The sequence below is a fragment of the Cavia porcellus genome, unplaced genomic scaffold (genome assembly GCF_034190915.1).
Source record: "Cavia porcellus strain 051 isolate PalLab524CR breed Dunkin Hartley unplaced genomic scaffold, mCavPor4.1 scaffold_15, whole genome shotgun sequence".
In the NCBI taxonomy this organism is placed as follows: domain Eukaryota; kingdom Metazoa; phylum Chordata; class Mammalia; order Rodentia; family Caviidae; genus Cavia; species Cavia porcellus.
Window position 1 is genome coordinate 59454705 of NW_026947498.1, and position 24424 is coordinate 59479128.

The following is a 24424-nucleotide window of genomic DNA, read 5'->3' on the forward strand; positions in this document are numbered from 1 at the left end:
GCAAAATTTGGCCTAAAAAAAAAGAAAAGAAAATGAGGATGTTGCTCAGTGCAGAATCCTTGAATTCAGTCTCCAGTGTCCCCACCACAGAATGGATCTATCAATGATTATAACAACACTATGATCCAATCACTTTTATAACATCACAGTTTAAAGAGGGAATGAGCTAACAGGTTTTTCTCTGTTCTATTCTCTATGCAGCTCTGCCTGTTCTTACTTGAAGACACTGATTGTACCACCCTTCTAAGTCTTCACTTCTCCACCCTAAATCATGTTCATGCCACATTATCCTATAGCATGATTAGCACACAGAATAGAATAATGGTTTGGGCCATGTTGGAACTTAGGACGCTGGGAATCCAAGCAACCAGCTCGCCTCCTTAGTAAGCGGCTGTGGCTCGGACAAGCTGTGGCTGCCCCAGGGCGAGAACTACCCAGAATCTCCCAAGATCTGTGCCATGTTGGAACTTAGGGCGCTGGGAAACCAAGCAACCTGCTTGCCTCACTGGTATGCGGCCATGAGCCTAGCGGGGCTCGGGCTGTGAATCAAACATCCTATCCTCCTCCACCCTCTTCCACGCCCCCATTAAGCAAATGGGAGCCAGAGATCTGAGCATCTCTGGGGAGGCTGACCATCTGCGATATAGCTAATAAGGGGGATTTCCTTCTACCATCTCGTTGAAGGCAAATATTATTATCACTGTTTTGCTTTGTTCTGATTAATGGTATTGCTCTATTCAATACTTTGTCTTGGTAAGGTCTATAATGTTCTGTGTTTCATTTGATTTTGCTATGCCTGATTGAAAGGACAACTATTGTGAAGATAACGAGATACACTACGGTACCTATTACTGTTATCTCGGTAACCTGCTGTGAAGTTCTGTGCCAGTTTCATTGCACTGTCTCAGTTAGCTTTGTTCCATCTTGTTCTGTTGTATTTTACTACTTTCAAAACAATAAAAAATTTTAAAAAGACTAATGGTTTGATTTGGATCAGATATGTGTTTAGATTCAGGTTTGAATTCCAGTATTGCCACATAACTAGCTAATGAAAGTGTGTGTCAGTTCCTCAGTGGTTATGGAAAGGAACAAAAAACACAAATTAAGAGGATTAATGAACCAGGGCATCACTATACTTTCCTTGTCTCTGAAGACAGTCCCGTGTGCCAAAAGCAGGTAAGATGCATATACAACATGATGTGACCACAGCTGGCTGGCCACAAGGTCTTTCCACCTATTTTCTTACAGTGACATTATGGTGCTCTCTTCTGTAGATCTGGTGGACAGCGGCACCTTGCTAAATGCTCTTCCCATAAACATACCAGGAAAAAGGCACCTAACACGATGCTCTAACACGATGCACACGTACCCATATGGTTAGTATTTTCGAGTCATTTTTGTTACAAAGATAAAATTTTATCTTTTTTTAAAAAAGTATGTGTGCGTTTCCTTTCCTCCTTGTCCACTTTTCCTTTCTTCTTTCCATTCTTCTCTTGTTCCTCCCCTTCCCACCTTCCTTCTTGCCTTCCTTCCATCTGGCTGTAAATATTCTCCCACCCCACAAGGCTTAGCAGTAGGATTAGAAATCAAATGACAGCAAGTTTTTAAGTTGTAAGATCTTCGAAAATCCAAATTCGATCATTTAGTCTATTTTTATTACTTCTGGTTTTGGAAAAAGAGACTCACTTTTCTGCTTAATCAAAAAGGGGAATTGTAGTAGATACTGTCAATTTTTGCAGGGCTTAGATGCAAATTACCACATACTATGAATAAAATTGTTTGGAAACTAGAAACATACCAAAATGCTATCTTCTCCTTTGATTTCAAGGTTCTTCATAATTTAAGTTAATTCAGTTCTTAAAACTATTGAGTAGATTTACATACAAACTATACTATACTTTGCACTGCTACAGATAAGATGTATAAACTTCTGGTCTTTGTATTTCAAGAAGACGTTGGCAATTCTCTCAATATAACCTCAAAATGAATTTCTATGTCACTGAGTCTGATTCATCTGAGGTTGAGCAGAACTAGAACAGTCTTGGTTTTTGATAACAGCCACTTTAGCAAGGATGATGTGCCAGTTAATCATAGTTGTTAGCTTGATTGGCTTCAGAGATTCCTGGGGAGAGAACTGTGCTGAAGAGCTGAACATGCTGTTAGGAAACAGAGAGCAGTTGGTAGAGGCAGGTGACTGAGTATTATGGTTTGGATCTAAAACTCAACAGTCTCATGCTTTTGGAGGGCAGTAGACACATCAGTGGATCACCCATCGATGACTTCAGTAATTGAATGTTGTATTAGCAGGTGGGGTCAGCTCTCACTAGCATTCTTAGCCTGTATTCTGCTTCCCAGCTGCCATGAAATGAGCAGCTTTTCTCTACTCTGTGCTTCTACCTTTATGTTCTGACAACTGACCATGAATTGAAACCAAGAGCCAAATGAAATCTCTCCTCACTTCAGATTTTAGGTGTCAGGTCCTGTGCCCCGGAGCAACAGGAAAGCTGACAAACATACAGAGGATAATAGCTACTGATTTCTTTGACAAAATCAACATTTAAGATATTGGAAGGGAATGAAACCACTTTGTAAAACACCACGATGTAGACCCCAAATAAGTGAAGAGAAGGGGTTGCTGGATTTGCCAACCAAACTGAAGTGATATTTTGTTGCTGGGAATCAACCGAGAACTAAATGAAAAAATTTAATCCATTGAGTTGTAGTAACTCTACACAATAAATAACATTTTAGTTTTATACTGTTGTCATACAAATTACCAGGAGTTTGGCAGCTTAAGAAACACCCTTTGTATTGTCTGTTTTACTGGTCAAAAGTCCAGGCCCAGTGTCAGTCAGTGTCGCTCTTTTCCTCTAAGAGTCTTAAAAGTTGGAGTCAGGTGATAGCAATGATACTTTGTTTCTGGAGGCTCTGAGGAAAAATCTCATTCTGGGCTGACTCAGGTTGCTGGTAGAATTCAGCTCTGTGTGGGTGTAGGATGGAGGCCCATGTCTTTTCACTGGCTGTTGTACAAGAGTCCTCCTATTGTTCGAGTGGTCACTGCATTCCCTGGTCTATGGCCCTCTTTAAACCCAAAAGTTGGATGGGCCAGACATCTCTCAATAGTTTGAAACTCATAGGTTTCCTTCCTGCTTGTCTCATACCAAAAGCTTCATGAGATCACTTTCTACCTCTTAGCCTCTTTTAGTAAATGCATTTATTTTAACACACTATAACTGAATACAATCTGAAGTCTCATAAAAATAGCCCATAAGATCTAATGAATTTATTTATAAGATAATCATAAGGTGAGTAAAAGAAACAATTATGATTAACTAAGCACTCTATAAACAAAGGAGTGGATAACAACAAAATGTAACTTGATGTCAAGACAAAAGCACCACACTTTAATTTTTTTCTAAAATAAACAGTTCATTTCTCCAATCACTAACAGTACTGTGCAATAAGCTTCAATGTCACACACCAGTTAATATCAGGGTGCATGTGGTGTGCAAGAAATCTTCCCAGTGTTCCAAACTGGCAGTACTGGACAATAAATGCTGAGGCCTATTATTTTTTTAGCTTTTCTGGGTAATGAAAGATTACTGAAGAATCTGCAAAAATCAGTGTAGCAGGTCAGGTGCAAGAAACTCCAGTGCTCCTGGAGATTAGTGATGGAACTAATGATCTTTGTTTGCTTTTGTTTTAGCGGTGTTGTTTATGTCAGTTAGACTGGAAACTGCATTGTAACCTGGTAAAGCTTTGGAGTCAAAGAGACTTGGCTTGACCTCCCAGCTTGACCAAGACATAAATTTCTTAACATCTTAGTCCTTTTATACATGAAATGAGGGTGATATTGCTGTCTGGTACAGTTGTAAATAGTAAATGAGATATCTTGTATCTGTCATTCTCAACTTTGACTGCACTTTGGAATCACTTAAAAAAATTTTTTTAAATATCATTAAAACAGTCTTACTCCCTAGGCAATACTTTTGTGTAGGCAAGCATATGAGCTAATGTTAAGAACTATGAAACACATAGTAGGTAGTCAGAAATGATAGTTGTTTTTATTATTACTACCAGATAATTCTTTTTAATATACAGCAGCCTCAATTAAATATGATCAAGAGCTGGCTATGGTGATGTGTTCTTAAAGTCTCAGCTACTTGAGAGGCTGAAACAGGAGGATCAAGACTGAAAATGTTCAAGACCAGCCCGGGCAACACACTGAGACTCCACTAGAAATGCATTTTAGGGTGCTGGACAGGTGGACAGGCTGAGAGTATTAGCTACTGAGTTGCTGTGACTGGATTCAAATCCTAGATGTGCAGTGTTAGATATATTAAACTTCATCTTAAAATGCAGCACCTATGTTATAAGGTTGAATTTTAGAGAGTCAATACAGTAAAGCTTTCAGAACAGTTTATGGCAAATTTAAATACTTTCAATTAGGGTGAGCATGTTCTGTCAGTGCTCAGCCCTAGTTCTAAGTATACTTTAAGGTGAAATCTGTGCAGCTTAGATCCATTTGGCCTTTATTCTTCTGCAAACACACAGAATAAGTTTTTACATGCACTTACAGCCACTCAAATAACTGTAAGTTTTTGGGGACCACAATTCACAGTGACTAATTTTGCATATTTTCTTAAGGTATGAATGGAGGTTTGGGACTATGGGTATTGCTCTTTTGAGATTTTCCATTATCTCTTTAGGGATGGGCCATCCTTTCTAACCCATTAAGATTAAAAGATACTCCAGGGCAAGATCCTTCTTAGCATAAAATTACCAGTACCCTTTTGAGTCATCCAATAATCTCCCCCTCAATCAATAAATACCGAGGTTCTGGCTGCCTCATGGTCTTTTATTGCTCATGAATAATATAGTCACCCCAGAGTCCCTATACTGTCATTTTCTCTCTCACTGTGTGCCTTAACACCTGGCAGGAGGTTGGAGGCTCACTGCAGGGCTCCCCAACAGTATGTAGTTCTCATTTCTCCCCACATCTCCTTTCTCAGCTTGAAGAACACCAGTCTCTCCTCAAGCGCATGATTCTAATTTCTTCCTATCAAAATAACTTGGCAAGTTCATTTCCAGGGCTTCAACTGTGCCTTTCAATTCTGTATCTCTTGGTAGGGTCTGGACACTTTCCAGAAGGAAGGAAATGTCACTTCACCCAATCACTCCACGTGCTGAGGACATTCACTGGATTCCTTGCAGGCAGGAAGCAGACAGGTGTATCATATATTTACAACCACTCTATAGCCAACTCAAATGACTAACCTCATTTGCATCGCCCGTTTTTTTTCTTCTTATCAGTATATGTTTATAACACATGATAATTCCATTCATACTGGGGGAATTATTACATACACAAAATCTCAGCTTGATCATTTTTACTCCTCATTATCCCTGCCCAACTGTTTTCCTTCCCTAATTCCCCTTGTCACTTCCACAAAATCTACCTCCTTGTTTCCCGTCATTTTTGTTATTTAAATTATATTTTAGGTTTTGCATATAAATCACGTGATATTTAACCTTCTATATCTAATTTATTTCACTTCTTGTAATCTCAAGAATCATCTATTTTCCTGTAAATCACTCCGCTGAGGCTGAATCGTACTCCACTGAATATAAATACCACATTTTCTTTATCCATTCATCGTCGATGGGCACACAGGCCACTTCCAAGATTTAGCTACTATGAATGGTACTACTTAAATAGATGTGCATGCCGCAGTGTATATCATGTCTTTAACTGTCTTGGGAACATACCTAGAAGAGGAATAGCTGGGTCAAATGGAATTTCTAGTATTAGTTTTTGAGGAACCTCTATATTGATTTTCACAAGGGTTGTACTAGTTTGCAGTACCACCAATAGTGTAGAAGGGTTTCTTTTTTCCACACCTTGCCAACATTTATTGTTTTTGAGTCCTTGATGATAACCATTCTTACTGAAGAAAGATGGAATCTCAGTGTTGCTTCAATTTGCTTTTCCCTAGTAACCAGACACATTGAACATTTTTTTCATATAATTATTTACCATCTGTTTTTCTTTTTTTGAGATACACATATTCTTTTCAATTACTCATTTTTGATTGGGAGGGTCTAATTTTTTTAGTTCTTTATATATTTGAGGAGTAAGTGGCAACATTTTTTCCATTCTGTAGGTTGTCTTTTCACTTTGTTGGTAGTTTTCTTTGCTGTGATGAAGCCTTTTACTTTGATGTGATACCATTTGTTGATTCTTGGTATTCTTTCTTGTGCACCTGGGACCCTATTCAGAAAGTCCTTGCCTATCCCCCAGTCTTTAAGAGTTTTACCTTTTTTGGGAGGGGTACTCATGCCTGCCAGCCAGGCATTGTGCTGCTGAGTTACAGCCCCAGCTTGAGTTTTACCAATTTTATCTTCCAGAAGATGTAATGTTTTTGTTTTTATGTAGCTCTGTGATCCATTTGGAGTTGAGTACAAGAGATACAGGTCTAGAGTCATTCTTCTGCATGTGGATAACCAGTTTTCCCAGTACCATTTGTTAAAGAGACTATCTTTTCACCAGCATATGTTCTCAGCCCTTTTGTCAAAATTCATAGGCCTGAAGGTGCATGGCATTGTTTCTACAATCTCATCTCTAATCCATTGGTCAACAGGTCAGTTTTTGTGCTAGCATCTTGTTCTTTTTCTTATTATAGCTTTATAGCATAAGTTAAAATCCAGGACTATAGTGCCTCCTACTTTGCTCTTTTTGCTCAGGCCTGCTGACTTAGTCACTTTCTTATCACTGAGACACAATACATGCTACCCACAACTTAATGGAGAAGTTGATTTTAGCTTATAATTTTAGAAGTCTCAACCATTGCATGGTCAGTGGAATAGAGAAGAGACCTGAGAAGATGAAAGCTGCTCACATTATGGAGGCCAAGAAGTAGAGAAAACGAAGGGAGGAGCAGGAAGGGAAATCCGCCATCCAGGTCAGGCCCCCAGTGACCCACCTCCTCTAGCCAGAACCCACTTCCTAACAGCAAGTTAACTACAGCACCCTTGTGGTCTAATCCTCTTCCAAAAGCCTTGTCTGTGAGCACATGAGGCCTTTGGAGACATTTTAGATCTAAACAATAACAATTACTTTGGCTAGTCTAGGTATGTTTTGGTTCCACATACATTTTTTTCCTTTTTCTAGTTTTCTAAAGAATGTTGTTGGTAATTTGATTGGAATTGCATTAAATTTACATATCACTTTTTGGTGCTAGGGCCACTTGACTATGCCCTCCTCAATCTTTATTTTTTGGAGTACTATAGTTTTCATTATAGAGGCTTTTACTTTCTTAGATTAATTCCTAAGTATTTAAGTTTTTTGAAGCTACTGTGAATGTGATTGTTGGCCCGTTTTTTCTTCTTTTGTTAGTTTCATCATTGGTATACAGAAATATTACTCATCTTTGTGTGTCTATTTTGTATCCTACTATTTTGCTAAAGCTGCTCATTAGTTGTAAGAGTCCTCTGGTGTAATCTTGGGGTGTTCTATGTAAAGGTTCATGTCTGTTTGTACCTTCCTCACCATATCCCATCTTACACAGCTCTCCTAGCTAGGCGGGACTCTCAGGGTTGTTTGTTAATCTATGGCCAACTTTCTTAATCATTGGGCTGTAGTTTTAAAACTCAGTTTGACTTTGCAAACTGGAGAAAAATAAGAATAGTGTATGTTTTCTAAATGCTTACCATGTGTGAAGCAAGTTTTAAGAAATTCTACACATATATTTTTAAAACATTGTATAATATACTATCATAATTATAATTATGAAATTTTACAGATGAGAAAGCAATTATTCGTTGAATCCTTCCCTCTCACCCAACTTAAGCAGCTGATTTCCAAGATCTGTTACCAAGTATTCAGTTATTAAATTCTTTTAATGTGTCCCCTCTTACCTGGTCCCACTGTCACCATTTGTAATTGATTTTTTTGTGTCCAACCTCAGCCATTATCAGAGTCACTTTCCACCCTGCTTTTTGTATTTCTGGAACATTTTTAACATGCCACTCTACTTTAATGGCTCTTCGTTTCCATCAAATAGAAACTCAAATAACTGAGTTTTTACACCATTATTTGGCATGGCATTGAAGTCTTTCGTCTTAGGGCTGGTAGGTTTTTGTAGTTCATCTCCTCTCCCTCTCTGTTCTAGTCCCTCTTTAGCACTTGCCAGTCAAAAGTTTTAGCCAGCTGGGTACACAGAACGAAGCATGTTTGACTGAGAACACTGAGCACCTGTATGCTACTCTTTGAATACTGATTCCCTCTATGCATTAAGCACTCGATCTGAATTATCCTGCTTAATTACAGTCTGAACTCGAGGTAAGCACTGCTGTCCTCCTTTATAGTGGAGAGGAAGTAAGTGCTGAGGACCCAATCTGCCAAGCGTGGTACTCAGCTGCGTATGGGGAATGGGGACTTCACTGACCTCAGAGCCCAAGCACTTTCTCACCAGACTCCCCCAGAGTACTGGCTCTCAGGCCGACCCAGGACACACTTCTGCCTACCTGGATCACACTGCAAATCTTTGCAGGCAGGAACTGTGCCTGCAATAACTATTCTCAATTGGTCACCTGGGATGTTTGTTCACTACCTTAAGGAGAACAAAGATACCTGGAGAATACTGGTTCGTTCAGTCCTAGCGGGTTCCACTGCTGAGTCACTAACAGAATTAGGGGGAGAGCCCAGCTGTAGGAGCCTAAACTTACCCGAGATAGCAGTCTTAAGTTTGCAGCTCCGGACACCTAGTTTACCGCGGTCGCCACGGAAACTGAGGCTCCTGGTGGGCGGAGACAAGCCGGGCCTGCAGCGCATGCGCAGTCCAGCGCCAGCGTTAGCTCCGGAGCAGAGTGTCCTGGATCCTGATGCCGCGGTCCAGAACAAACCCGAAACAGCCAGGGTTCTGTGCGTTCATCATCTGCTGAAGGACGCTGCGTTGATAGTTAAATGACATCTGTACTTGCCTAACATTCTCAAGTGGTGTGGAGGGGCCCGGGTCAGATTGCACGAGCGGTCTTGCGTTGGGAAGTTTTAACTTGAAATCCAAAGCTCCTAGGCAAGTATTGTTTGTCAAGGACATTTAAAAGACGGGGGTGGGGGTTCTCGTGATAAAAAGTAGCCTGTCAGCAGCACCAACTGCACAAAGATAAAACCCGGGGTGGAACGTGGGGGAGAGGGTGTAGTGGGTTTTTGTTGTTGGTTGGTTGGTTTTAAACTTTAGTATCTCTGCCAGCTTTTAAAGCGTAAATAAGATTGTAGGTTGTGGGCTTCTGTATTGCAGGACGCTGGGTACACACAGCTAAATGGCTAAAAAAAATGGCTAAAAAAATGGCTTTTTTTCTCTGCATTCACAGGATCTTTGTAGGTTTTATCTGAAGAGAGACTAACACACAAAATACAGGCTGAGCCCTCGGGGTCATTTGGTATTTAAAAGCTCTCCCAGTTAATTGTAATGGATTTTGAAGTTCAAAGCACTGGGGTTGGGGAAAATAAGGAACTAATCAGCTGAAAAACCTGAAGGAAAATACTTCTCAAACAGAATGCATTCGTAAAACAAGTAGGTACCTTGAGATTCTGATAAGGAGTAACACTAAAAATTTTTTGTATCATACACAGGGATAGAATTTATTAAATATCAAGTTTCAAGAGGTAAAACTGCAATATAGATTGAAGAATCTCCCATAATGCAAAATAACATTAATAAATCAGCAATGCTAAAAGGAAATTATCTCTAGGCCAGTGACTCACAACTCCAGAGGAGAGGAAGGTGGCATAAGAGAAGCTCCCTGGGACGCCCCTGCCCTTCCACACCCCCTCAAGCTGAAAACTCCTAAGAGTCAAGGGTCAGAGATCATTCAAAAAGCAATTGGAAAATAGAAACCAACATTTGTGAACGAAACAGATGCCTAAAAGAAAAACCTGTCTTTACAATCTGCTTAGACTGTGAACTGGGAAAACTGATAGAAATGTTTTGTATTCAAGGAATTGTTTCAAACACTAAATATACCACAAAATCATTTATTACATTTAGACATTTGAGTTCTATGATCATTCTTTATTTGATGCACATTATCAGTCTTGGTATTTCACATTTCAAAACTAAATCAAGATTCTTAGAATTTACACAATCATTCTTAACTTAAGCAAATATAAACATTCCCACACCCAATTTTTAAAGCTGTACATTCTACTTGGACAGCAGTAATTTCCCTACAGAGAAGAAGCCAAAGGTATTACATTTTTCTGAAAACTAGACTAACCACACAGAGGTATTTTATTGCAAGCACACGCAAAACATTTTAGTCCTTCAGGAAAAAATGAAATAGATCCACATTTAAGATGCACTGAACAAAAAACCTGAATAATGATGATGAAGGTAAAATTGTGCTACCTAAAAAAACAACTTTAAAATATTTTAGAAATTATTAGAATTTAAAACTTTAATTTCCCTACAGCCAAATTTTATTCATAGGGAGAACTGGTTGGTTTTTGAAAACCTATTTGAAAAGGCTAAAAAAAAATGGCTTTTTTTCTCTGTTCCATTAGTATTAATTCACAGGATCTTTGTAGGTTTTATCTGAAGAAAGACTAACAAAATTGAAAGCCTGAGCAGAAAGAGGGGCGTGTACAGAGTGTACAGTCAACAATAAAGTATCCAGAATGAATTCTCCAAAGGGTGACGTCAGCTTCATTTAGGACATGTGGGTAGAAAGAGCAAACCAGCCTTCTTCATTTTGCTTTTCAATCTGTTGAACAAAGATGCAGAAAGGAGTTAGAAGATAACCAGAAACATGAAACTACTCAACATTTATAGATCATTTATACAAAGTATACAACAAAGTCATCTTGTGTCACTGAATGGGAGGGGTAATGTTTCTTGTCTAACAGACATAGAAACAAGTAACTGATTACCTACTCAACAGATCCCCTAATTGATTGAGCAGTCCTACTTTCTTTTAAAATGGACAAATCCAGTGTTTTAAAAGTACAACTTTTTAAAATGATAAAAAGAAATTACTTGATCTTAGTAAATTAAATGTTACTAAGTGACGGGGACAAGTGGTAAATTATATAAAATAGCTAATTTGCAAGCCTTTGTAGAATATAAGAAATAGCAAAGGTCAAATCTAGTGCTAGACAAATGGGAACAGCGAAGCCTCTCATTTGGGCTACAAATGCCCACTCTGATCTAATGACAGAGGTCAGTGGTAAGACTAGCAAAGCTTCCTCCCCATCAGTTGTTGGTTTGGGCCTACCAAAAGTGGTTTTACGATTTTCAAGGTATCTTCACAATTTCCTATGACAAAACATTAAAAAGAACTATTATTTTTTTACAAAAAAATTAAAATAAAAATGCCTTCTGTAAAATTTTGGATACACTCTGAAATGCTTATTACATTCTTGCAACAATGTAACATACAATAGGTAACATGAAGAATAAATGAGACATTTGTTTACGCTCTGTGCCATAACCTGAGACACTGGGATAAAATCCCTGGACACCAGGCTCTAGTTGTCCCCCACTCCAACTAGTCACAGCAAGGCTAGGGAAACCACCATCTCGGTACCCTGCACCCCCTTTAGGGTACACCTGTATGTCCTACAACGGTTTTTGAAAGCCTTGCATGAAACCAGTAATGTCCAATCTTAAAAGACTTAAAATCCTACTGAATTTTACCTTATTTTTTAGTTACTCTAGAAAACAGAACTAGATGACTTGTTTTTTCTAATGAAAATGAATTATAGTATTTTTCTGAAGATTTTAGGATACCAGGAATAATAGTTAAAGATGGAAATCACTAAAATCAATCACCTTCTATCCTTACCCTCATGACCCTACACACATTTCACAATTACATTTTATAATGTACCTTTGCTCTTGGATTAATAGGTGTGAGTCGCCCACTTCCTGCGGTGGCATTTAAGGGAGAGCAAGAATTACTAGTGGCTCCTGAAGATCTATTTATGAGAATAAAAAGGAAATAAAAATGAGCTATTATTAGTCTTTACAAAGTATGGAAGCAATGACAATTGTTAATACTGGCAAATCCTTGAAAAAGAATGGCTGACTTAGATCCAAATTAGGAAAATTATTTGTAACACGATTTCGCCCACCTACCCCACCACCACCAATTTATTTTTTAGAGCAGTTTTGGGTTTACAGAAAGACTAAGTGGGAAGTTCACACACTTCCCATGTCCCTGCACCTGCACCCTAACAGTTCTCCTAATTCACATCTTGCATTAGTGTGACACACCTGTTACGAACGATGATGCAGTATTAATACATTAAGTAAAGTTCATGCCTTACACTAGGGTTCACTCTTTATGTGATACACTCTGTGGATCCTGACAAATGTGCCCGCCACTACCATATCATACAGATAAGCTGCTGATGTTACAGGGGAAGTGGGTACGCGGTGGTAGGACAGTAGAAAAGGAACGGAACTAGAGCAGTGCAATACACGTGCGGATGCAGCGCAGACACAGAAGCCAGCTGCAGCTGTAGTGTCACCACGTGACCCACTGCAAATCACTCAGCTCCGTGAACCGCAGTTCACCAGCTGTAAAGGAACACTACCAGTCTATTTACCCGTCTTGTCGTGTATTACAGCCTATTTGGTAACTCATAAATTCTCTACATGTGTGGGGTTAGCCCACTTTTATTTTCAGTAGCCAGCCCATAATCTTCTCCTTAACCGTATTCTTCCCTCATCTTACTCCCCAAGTTCTCCTCTCCAACTATTTTCTCTTTATGAGTCTTTCTGACTTTAAGTCAGATATTATGCACATCCTTTTACTACAAGGAGAATAAAACCCACACCACATCCTTCATTTTTCAAGGAGCTGCACACACTGCAGCCCACCTTCTTGCATTTGTCCCACTGATAGGCAAGACAGCGTTGCCTCTTGTGCTTTCTGGGACCTCTGCTCCCGGTACACCTGCGTCGGTGGTCTGCTTTCCTCCTTCTAAAATATGAAAAAAAGTAGTTTTATTACCTGACAATACGATAAAATTTTATTGAATTTCAATCTTATTTTACAAGTGTGGGTTTTTTTCAGTATTATTATCATTTATGACCCACAGACACAATTTCAGGATTTTTCTGAAAAATGAACTGTGTAACGTTAGTACTAGTGTCAGTTCAGTGGCCTGCAGTTCATAGAGAGCCAGAAACTTCAGACAAGTGCTGGCACGTCAGATCTGGAAGTAAAAATCAGAAGTTAAGAGACTACCCTAAAGAATTTGAGATCTTTTTCCAAAAAGGTTTAATTCCTACCAGGTAAAAACTCTCACTGCAGATCACTACCACATTCCTGCCATACGGTTTTGAGTGCTCCAGTGTTCACACTGGGGCCAGACAACCAACACCAGTCTCTAGTATGTTTATATGAGATCATGTCAGGGCCAATTGCAGTCAAAGCATTAAGCAGGTCATTCTTAAGAATAATTTTGTAATTAAAGATAGCATTTTTTGCCTGGATAATGCTGTAAGGTTAACAAAATGCTTTTATTTCTGTCATTTCACTTAAAATTTAACACACCCTAAGAGTAGACTATCATGAACTTGCAAAATTTAAAGTGAAAACCTCCATATTTCTAGTTTTTAAATCATGAATTTGTGACCAACCAGTCCATGCTCTGAGGGGCGAATGAACAAGTGATACCGGTGGAGAGGAAAGATGCAGGCCAACAAGTTTCTGTTGCTCTAGCAACTGTAATAGTTTTCCACGAGCCTCCATACTCTGTCGATTCAGCTCTGCAATCCGTTCCTCCATGCTGCTTCGGGCTGCAGACTGTGCGGCTGGAAAAGTCTTTGGAAGGGAATAAGGGCATAAATTCAACATTGGAAAAAAATAGCATTCAAGTTTGCCTTTTTTACTAGGTGCCAGAGAATTCATAGTCATACTCCTTGTTATAAGCAAATGCAAATAGTGGGCAAATAATACAGATTTTTTAATTGAAGAATTAGGGCTAAAGTAAAAGGACACTTGATTCTTCTGCTGCTCCACACTGCGGTAAGTTTAGGCGCACAGTCTGGGACACAGCATTACCTACATTGCTTAGCATTTATGGAGCTGCACAAAAGAGCTCAGGAACAATGAGGTGACTTCTACTGAGCTAACTGCCACACGCCTATTAATGACAGATCTGAAGTTGGACAGATTACAAAGAAGCATTTAAAACAGGTGTTTCCATAGTTACAATCTTCAAACAGGCACCATGAGTTATTTGGCAAAGCGTCTGAGAACCTTGTCACCCCCTCTGATGATGTGTCAGCCTCTCCAGGCCACACTTAGCCTAAGATAATCATATTCAAAAGTTGCTGCAATTGGAGAGGAATATGGGACACAAGAGTAAAAAACAGCTCCCCCAGGAGCATAAATTTAATGTGAAAAATTCCCAAGAAAAATGTATTTATGTCAATAATTTCATTGAGTTAAATATGTCCCTTTGGGGAAAACAAAAAACCAGTTCCTAACAGAAATTAATTATAGCTCATACTTACTAGTTTTTTTTAAATAAGCAAAACTATGAATTAAAGATCAGTCTATATTTTCAACTAAAATGAGAGGATGGTGAGGACAGAAATGTTAGATTATCCTTTCTAGACTGATGCATATACTAATTAGCAAAGGACACATTCTTAACATTTAACTGTGTTTTTTTTTTAATCTAAGAGTTACCTGTTTCAAACAATCTTCAGAACTGCAAACATAAGTGTCTTATAGTGACTTAAAAAGTGCAGCAGTTCATACTTCGAGCCGTATCCACAGAGCTGCCCTATATTCCTGGCTCCTCCGCCACCAGCCCCTCTACCATTCTGTGACTGGATGCCACTGTGCGTGTTCCCTGTGAACCAGTGCTAACAGATACTGCCCATCATTTACCCAGCAATTTCAAGGAGTCTGCATTCGGGGTAAATAATTTCACAAACAAAATAATTCCTCCCTCCCTCCCTCAATGGTCCTCAGTGAAACTCGAATTTATTACTTTAGCAGCTCTTACGGACACAGCCACCTCAAATGTGTCTATTCCAAGGTGAGGCTCCCCAGCTCCTTCCCACTCTGAACATTGCACTGTTCCCTTTTGGAATCCTCAAAGGAGCCCCCTGGCTCAAGAAGAGTGCAAAAGAAAGTGCCTCCTATCATTAGGGTCTGCCTGAGGCAGCATGTTAGACACACTCTCTTTGGAACCTGGAATCCCTTTTCTTCCAACGATGAAATGAAGGTTTAATTTACCACATTAGCCCACAAAGCTTATTCAGGTACTGTAGCAGATTGTTGCTACTTAAAATGTGGCCCTCAGAAACAAGCATCATTTGAAAACTTATTAGAAATTCACAGGTCCTACCCAAGACTTGGAGACATGTTTTAGACAAAGATCTTCAGATGATTCCTATGTACTTTAAAATCTGATTTTAATGATCCTTTCTGAAGAACTGTTTCTAAGGAAAATGCATTCTGTGTTCTAAAAGGTAAACTGTTCATGAGTTAAGGGTCAATTGTTCTTGTATGATCCACTTCAAGAGGAAAAATACTTTTGACTAAAATGTAGTTGTTTATTATGCAGGTTACTTAGAGCTTTTTATTTTTTTCAGCAAACTGGCCTCAAACTCATGTAGCCCAGGACGATGGCCGGGAACTCACACCAACCCTCCTGCCTCAGTCGAATTATAGGTATGTGCTCGAATTATAGGTATGTACCATCATACCTAGATTACTTAAAACTTCATTCCTAATTTAATCTTAGCTTTTCTACACACATTGTCTTAGTCCTGTTTTCCTCACACATATTTTTTTCTTTCGTATTGTCTTCTTATTGTATATGCAATGTAAACTAATAAGTAATTTTTACCTACGTTGGTGATGAAGACATGCCAAGGCATAAGCCATCTAGTGGCAGCCTTAAAGCTATCATTTCTGCAAAGACGTCTCTTCAGATGCCCAAACTTAAATTCCTGTCTGTCCCTAGTTGATCCTTAACTGGTACTCACAGCAGTCGTGTCATTGGCACCTTCTTGTTTGTTCAACTCCTGTATGTTCAGCCCATCACCTTGCTCTCCTCCTGACACATCAGTTTTACTCAGACGTGCCTTGATGGCTGAATTCTGCAGTGTCAACTCAGCAATCCGCGCCATTATGTCCTTTCTTTGGACGGATGACTCGCTTGTTCTAAGCTGCTGCCCATCTCCTAGTACCAGCAGATCTTCTGACAGTGCAGGATTTCTCATCTGTTGAACACTGGGTTGGGAACTGCACGGGGGCTGTGCAAGGTCAACAAAAGGTGTCTGGGTTTTGTTCTCCAGATCTTCTCCCATGTGAGAGACTCTCCATCTCTGAGTGAACAGTCGATTCTCTTCATTTGAATTCTGAATATCTGTATCAATAGGTAAAGTCTTTTCCCAATTTTGTTCCTTCTCAATTATGTCCACAGTGGGAAGAATTCGTGGAGCAGGACGAGTTTGAACAGTCCTCCTCAATACTGTAGATAAGTGAGATATATAAAATTTCAGTAAAGTGAGATAATATAAAATTGTCTCATTATTAGCCCATCATGGTAGAAGCATTAGGCTTCTGAATGCTGATGAAGAGCCCTGTGTATCTTCTATCTTCATTTGCATATTCAGTTTCACTGAATGATTTACATGTGTGTATTCCAAACACAATGCATAAAAAAATACATCACCAATTCAGAATATTCAAAGACATTTCTGCTGTAAACTATAATCAAAATAGGCAGCTATTATTTCAAAGTAGAACCTATTGAAAATGCTAACATTTTTATAACAGTCCTTGACATTACTTGCTTTAATGGATCCTTAGTATATTTACAGTCAAAGTAAAAATATTTATTGTGATTGTTTCTTTGAAATAACTTTAAGCTCCTTTACTACCACCAGTGAAAAATATTTTATAATACTTAAAAAGAGATTAGGACAGCCTCTTAACAACAGAAAAAATTTAAAGAATTACTTGAAGAAATGAAAATCTAAAACCGAGTGTAGTAGTACATGCCTATAATCCCAGCACTTGGGAGACTAAAGCAGAAGAATCACTGCAAATTTCAGACCAGCCTGGGCTAACAAAGTGGGCTTGAGACCAAGTAAAATAAAATAACAGAAGTTAAAATCTAACCTGAATTGAAAGCATTGTTTTTTTAATCTAGCCAGAGTTAGTAACTCTCTGGCCCTTTGAAGGGGCAATAATGAATTATAGAATTGGAGAATTAGAAAAGATATTAAAGAAAAATCCTCCTGTATAAAAAAATAGGAAAATTGAGATCCAAAAAAAACCTAGTCAGTGATGGTCTATATAGTTCGGAAGGCCATTCATGAATCATTTGAGCTAAAGACTGGCAAAGTAGTTTAATGTTTTTATTCAAAACTCTCCACGTGTCGAATTCTCTTTTTATTTGTCTACGTTTGTTATAAAATGGTCAGAATCTCAGCCCACATCTTAAAGCTGGTCAGTGATGGGCAGGCCAGCACTTCTGACTGAGCCTGGAGCTGTCTCCAACTACACCACTCTGATGTGACAGGCATTATAGGTGCATCATAGCCATCAAAGCAAAATTTTAATAACTAGAATTTGACATTTCCTTTCATGTTCTTTATTGGAAACATACACCAATGCAGAAAATTTTACAGAATTTTTGTGCCTCAACAACAATAAAAGTTATTTTCCTGTTCTGCTATGGGAGAATATATTTTTAAAGAAATAAAAAATTCAGGCAAATCATAGCTGAGTATTCTTCTTCAAAAAATGCTTGAAGGAGGACCGAGGATTTAGCTTAGCAGCATAAGTGCCTGCCTGGCAAGCATGAGGTCACGAGTTTGATCCCTGCTACTAAAAAAAAAAAAAAAAAAAAAAAAAAAAAATGCTTGAAGGAGAGTCTTAAATAGTTTTTAACTTTTTTCAAATTGAAGTACCCTTTGCAATGAAAGAGAAAGCTTCAGGAAATGCACATATGGACAAATAATTTCATTTTCCAACAGTGAAGAGGTCTATATAGTTCGGAAGGCCATTCATTAATCATTTGAGCTAAGGACTGGCAAAATAGTTTAATGTTTGTATTTAAAAATCTCCATGTGTCTAATTCTCTGTTTGTTTGTCTACTTTTGTTATAAAATTCCCTCAACTGACTGATCTGAAAACTTCGAATGAGAAAGTCATTAATATGATGATGAGATCTAACTTACCCAAATCCCTGGGTCACACATCTCATCTTTCCCTTCAAACTTTCCTTATTCTCTGGAACATAATCTCCTCCTGTTTGTTTTTCATATACTCCAGGACAATGGGGACAAAGAGAAGTCTTGTTTTGTTTTGGTACCAGGGATTGAACTCATGACCTTGAACTTGCCAGGCAGGCACCTAAGCCACTGAGCTAAATCCCCAGCCCAAAGAGAATTCTTATTCTGCAACTTAATGCTCTGGGCTTTGATCCTCTGATATGAGCTTAATATTTACAATGTTCAGTGGAACAGATGTGTAATGTCACACTTTATTCTATCAGTATAAAACACTAGCATAAGTCACCCTGAAAATTTATTATTCAGTTAATAAATTATAGGCAATTATCAGTGTTTTTTTTCAATAATGTTTTTCAGCCAACAGTGAACATAATACATTACAGAAGTAAGCATAACAACTAAAGTTATCACCTAAAGGAGATATCTCCTAAAGGAGAAGCCTGCTTACCATCCTGCAGAGGAGAGAATTCTGCATTGCTCTTCTGCCTGGGTGGTGTTAACAACACAGCTGGCTCAAACACATGCGCTGGAAAACTGCTGGCCAGATGTGCACTGTCAGGGGGGGTTGGTATCTGAGACAGTTTAACAGGCAACTCTTCCTGTACAAAATCAACCACTTCTTCCCCGCTAAACATCAATGGCACAGACATATTAGAACTTACAACAGGAGCCTCTGCAGAAGAAAAGAGGATGGTAGTATACAAGGAACAAAAAGCCATTGTGGGCACATTTTAGATATGGATTCCTAAGTCCGTGTAAGTAGAGTGCAAAATCCCAATGGCCTGTCTTAGTCACTTTCTTCATCAATGAGACACAAAACTCAACACCCACAATTTTCACAGGGAGAGAGGTTTTATTTTGGCTCACCCTGTTAAGGTTTTCATCCATTGTCAGCTGGCTCCAGGGCAGCATGATGGAAGGGCCTGGTGGGGAAGAAGCTGCTTACATCACAAAAGCTCAGAAGCAGAGAGCTAAGGGAGAAGCCAGGGAAGCAGACAGGTGCTCCCAGGTCACATCCCTGGACACCCACCTCTTCCAATCAGGCTCCTGTTCCCAACAGCCAGCCAGCTATAGCTCCTCTCCTCCACAAGCCCTGACACTGAGCACTTGATGCTTTTCAGGGACATCCAGACATAATCGTAGAACCTTCACTTTCTGGGCTACGTCCTCTTTGCCAATAATGTATAGATAGGTAGACTCCTATGAGGATGGCACTGGCAAGAAGTTGCTATGTTTGAGAAGAGAACTAAGCAGGGGAAAAGCCATAAAAAAAAATCCACCTCCAAATGTTTGCCTGGCACTTTAGAATTCTGCATTATTTGCTTTGCTTTTTTTTTTTTTTTTCTTTTCTTTTTTGAGACAGGGTCTCACATTGCAGTTCAGGCTGGCCTTGAGCTCACTTTGTAGCCCAGACTGGTCTTGAACTTGCTAGGACCCTCCTGCCTCACTCCCGAGTGCCTTAATCCCAGTTACCTGCATACAATATAAGGGACAGAAAAAGCTGGCCTCTCTCTTACTGCTTTTGCTGTTTTCTATCACCATGAACAGTTGCCCCTTTGCCATGTTCTACCCTGCTGTAAGCTCTACAAACTGTGAGCTAAATAAACCATTTTCCCTTTTTAATGGTTGATATATTGTATCAATTTGAGAAGTCTAAAAGCTTAAGTGACTTAGCAGTTCTATATTCTAGGGTGTAAAGGACATAGTGGAGTGGCTTTTATGTTCTAGGATGTAATGGCTGATTTATTGTGTCAATTTGAGAAGTTTAGAAGTTTAACTAACTGACTCAGCAGGGGATCAGGGTCCTCACTCAGCAGGGGATCAGGGTCCTCACTTTGTAAACATCGTAGGCCTGTTCAAGAGAAGGGCATGGAGATGGTACAAATGTTACACCCACCCTAAGACAGGAGCCTGCTTACAAAGTGAGAGAAGAAAAGAGGCTTGCTCCCCTCTTTTTTTGCTCTTGCTGCTTTTGCTGTTTTCCACTGCCTTGAACTGTTACAGCTCTGCCACATCTAGCTGCGTTGGAGCCAGCTCAGTATGGATTGAAACCTCCACAAACTGTGATCTAAATAAACCTTTCTGTCCTTAATTTGGGGTGTCGAGTATTTTGTCCCAGCAAGACAGAAAAGTAACTAAGACACTCTTTAATTTTGGGTGTCCGGGATTTTGTTTTGGCAACAAGAAAAATATCTATGACAGAGTTACATGATCCAAGACTCACAAAGATGCTAAACTGGTTTCACTACATAAATCTTTCCCACTCTTTTCACGTGCAATGAAGATAATTAACAATAACTTTGTAATATACTCACTTCCAGCTTTTTTAACCTTTGAAGAACTAAAAGCTTTCTCAGTAGTGAAGCTTAACTCTGAAAACTGTAAAGCACTGACATATTTCTTGAGAGAAATTAATAATATCCCACCAGAAGACAGAGCCCTAGCCAGTATATTTGTTTCATGCAAATTAAAGTTCAGTCTGCCACTTCTTAGAATCTATCCAAAGAAAATAATTGTACACACATAAAACAATGTACACAATCCTCAAAGATTTACTGAAAAATAAAACAAAAACCTAAATATCCTATTAAGCTTATAGTTCATGAAGGCACACAAGATAAAGGATCTCAAAACATCACATCTGAACAAAAGTTATAAATTTCCAAAACTCAGGGTTTTTTCTCTTTCTAATACCATCCCTTATCCTTCTGTATCAGACACCATGATTAAAAGTGCTGGCACTAAAGTCTCACTCATCTAGGTATTTGGTTCTGCTACTTTCTACCCATGTGACTGCTAAGTTGCCAGTACTGTCTAAGCCTTAGTTTCCTTATACAACAATAACATTAATATCTACCTCATTTGATTATTAAGAGGATTAAATAAGATAATACATGTAAGGCTCAAAAAGCATTCATAAATACCAGCTGGGAAAGGAGTGACAATTGTAGTAGTGATAATACAGTTATGCCTAAATAGCCAGTAATTCCATCTAAGCTCAGGGGTACGGAGTTGGTTTGCTTGTTACTCTAAGGCAGTGACGGCAAACTTTTTAGAGCTTTCATTATTACAAATAGCCTACTGTGGCACATGTGCCACCACTGCACTAAGGCCATTAAATAGTTTAATGATGCTCTGGGATAATAAGAATATACCTACCTGGACTATCCCCAGCTCTTCTATCTGTGGCTCCCTTTTCTGAAGCTGAAGCCTGAGTTTCTTGTCTAGAGTTATTTATCACAGGACAGTTCTTAATGGTATGTGTTAGTGATATAAGTTGCTCATCTGTTGTGACCATGTACTGCTGAAATCTAGCCTGGAGAATAAATGAAACAGTGTCATCATCATAAGAAACATCAAACATCACATAGAAAGCGAGCCAAACAAAGGATATGTGTGTAGATACCATTATTTTAAATCCTCCAAGCATTGAAGACTTTTGTTCAAACTCTAAAACAATGTTATTCATAATTATAAATATTCTTGATGGCCCGTGATAGAGAAATAGTTAAGTAAATCATGGGCTATTAAGAAATACCCTGGTATTAAAATAAGAACCTTTTGTGCAGGGCTTTCAATGTATAAAAACTCTTCATACAGATTATTTCAAATGATTCTCAAGTTACCCCAAGAAATAGGCACATCAGGAGCGGGAAACTCAATAGAATACTCAATGGGGATTTAAACTAAAAAAGATGAACACTATAAAAATTTATGGTAATATCAATGAAGTAATGTTTAAGGGAAAGAGAAAAGCACAAATTCTATATGCAATATGATTACAACTTTATATTTTATGCGTGACATCTGATTATACTGCGTATAAAGATATATTCATATTTGTCCATGCATATATCTCATATATGTTTTTAAATATTTTATGTCTTCTTTTATTTAACGGAACACATAAAATATCGCAACCATTGGCTTATTTTTTTTCACATAGAGGAATGCAAGAGTTTGAAATTCCAATCTTACATTTAAAAACCAACTGGACTGGCTAGAAGTTTAAATGACTTTGTTTTGTTACTGATATTTTTCACACTAAAGATATAAAAAGATCATCTGAAAGTAACATATTTGATTACAACCACATGATGCAAGTCTTTCTAAGAACTGTTGTTAAATACATTATAAGCAGAGAAGATGGCAGGCAGACGTAAAAAGAGAAGTGTATAAACTGCTACTACCTTGCAATAAAGAGAAAGTAACAGGATTATTACCTAAGCATCTGTACTTCTTAGACATGCTTAGAGCAACAGAAACATGTAATAAAAATCAGTTTTAGCCAGACATTAGAAAAATTAGAACTACTGCTAAATTAAGTACCCTAAAAATTTTAGATCACCAACCCAAATTTCACACTCATATACCCAGTAACCTTAATATTTCTATTTAGGACTCAAATAAACTCATACTTTGATATACAAAATCAAAACACTTCTCGAAGCCTTTTCCACCTCATAAACAGAAACTTCATCATTTTGATTATTCAGCCCAAAACTCTGGAACTGCCTATAACTCTTTCTCCTCTCACATCCTCTCCTTCACTAAATATCCAATAGGTCTGTTTGGCTTTTAAAGGATATTCTGAATTTAATCAATTTTCACATCCTCTCCTCTTCCACTCTAGATCAAGCTGCCACATCTGAATCGAATTACTCCAACAATTCCTCCCTGCTTCAGTGTTTGGTCACCTAGTCTAGTCCTGTTCCCAAACTATGTGCTGAGAGGGGCACCAGAAGACATTTTCAATTTTCAAGAGAAACTGTGAAGCATGACGGTCTATCAAACATCAATGAACTCCTAGCTTGGGGTAGTTCACAGTTTCAATAAAACACTGCATTACATTTCCTTTGATAAGCTCAAATCTTCTCATGACTAGATTTTAATAGGCACTATGAAAGAAAAAAAAAGTTCTGAATTAAAATCAATGTGGAAAAGGAAGTAAGAGTAATGGTGTCCAGTATGATTCTAAATTCTTTGGAAAGTTGTACACGGCTCAAAATGTATGCACCTTCACCTAATAACTGTAGGTACTTAAGAATAAAATTAGTTAAGTTTCCTCTCAAATTATGTGTATTTTTTCATAAAGCTCTGAAGTTACTTAGACATAAGCTGTTTAGACCTGACCACTTAATAAATGAAACTGTCAGGTACTTCTCTTGTCTGTACCCAGAATACAGCAGGGATTTCTAATCTAGCTTCAACACTGCAGCCCAGTGATTCTTAAAACCCAAATCAGATCAGCTTTCTTTCCTGCAGTAGTTCTCCATCTCATTCAGCCCAAGTCCTCAATCCATATGCAAATCCGCATGTGACACTGTCCCTGCTGCTCTCCCCTTCCACACCCCACACCCTCCACTGACACTGGTTTTCCTGACCACTCTTCGCTCACCGCTGCACTCCCACCACGAGACCTTTGGCCCTGATTTTCCTCTGCTTAGACCATTCTCTCTGCCATCTATTCTACACACTGGGTCCCTCATCTTTTCCAAGTCTTTGTTCAAATGTCACCTCCTCGGGCAGACATCGCTCACTGCCTTTATAACCACATCCCAACCACTGTGGGCATTCCCTATGCCTTTTATTTGCTTTGTTTTTCTTCAAAGTATATACTGCCATCCAGCTTACTAATACTTTACACTTCTTTTAGGATTTGTTTAAAATGCAAGCCCCATGAGGGTAAGGATTTCTATATTTTGTTCACTACTGTACTGCTGCATTTAGAACTATGCCAGGCCCAAAGAAGGTGTTCAAGAAAGATTTGTTAAATGAATCAATGTATTTTAAACTTTTGAATCTTCCCAGGAGAACTGAAATCTGGTTTGTGCAAAAATATGTAAATGACTTTCTAGCGCCAACATTTATAGTAGTCTAAAAGTACAAATTATCCAAATTTTCAACTGAAGAATGGATACATAAAATGTGGCATGTCCATAAAATAGGACATCATGGGTGATCTAAAGGAATGAAATACAAATGATACAGAATGAGTGAGTCTTAAAAACATGGTGAATGAAAGAAGCAAGACATACAAGACCACATATTACATCATTCCATTTCTATGAAATGTCTACAGTAAGCAATGCATAAAGACAGAGAACAGATTACTGAATGCAAGGGCCACAGAGAGGGAAGAATACAAA

The 24424-nt window shown here is 38.5% G+C and overlaps 2 protein-coding genes across 7 annotated transcripts in view; both read right to left on the reverse strand.

The window, feature by feature from the left end:
- The window catches only part of Cfap44 (cilia and flagella associated protein 44), an 87762-nt gene extending 78680 nt beyond the window's left edge, over positions 1 to 9082 (reverse strand). For 3 of the 4 annotated variants that reach the window (XM_063224972.1, XM_063224971.1, XM_063224970.1), the window contains exon 1: positions 8728 to 9080. The gene's annotated coding sequence lies outside the window, so the exon portion shown is untranslated. Of the gene's footprint in view, positions 1 to 8727 lie in introns of all 4 variants that reach the window. The other variant, XM_063224973.1, reaches the window with a different exon arrangement.
- A 970-nt stretch (positions 9083 to 10052) lies between these two features.
- Positions 10053 to 24424, reverse strand: part of Spice1 (spindle and centriole associated protein 1) — a 54014-nt gene continuing 39642 nt past the window's right edge. For 2 of the 3 annotated variants that reach the window (XM_063224983.1, XM_063224982.1), the window contains exons 12-18: positions 21435 to 21591; positions 18724 to 18948; positions 16017 to 16504; positions 13650 to 13833; positions 12885 to 12987; positions 11890 to 11977; positions 10053 to 10764 (exon numbers count right to left, since the gene is read on the reverse strand). In XM_063224983.1, coding sequence (XP_063081053.1) covers positions 10711 to 10764; positions 11890 to 11977; positions 12885 to 12987; positions 13650 to 13833; positions 16017 to 16504; positions 18724 to 18948; positions 21435 to 21591 — 1299 coding nt within the window. In that variant the 3' untranslated portion in view covers positions 10053 to 10710. The remainder of the gene's footprint in view (positions 10765 to 11889; positions 11978 to 12884; positions 12988 to 13649; positions 13834 to 16016; positions 16505 to 18723; positions 18949 to 21434; positions 21592 to 24424) is intronic. The other variant, XR_010039431.1, reaches the window with a different exon arrangement.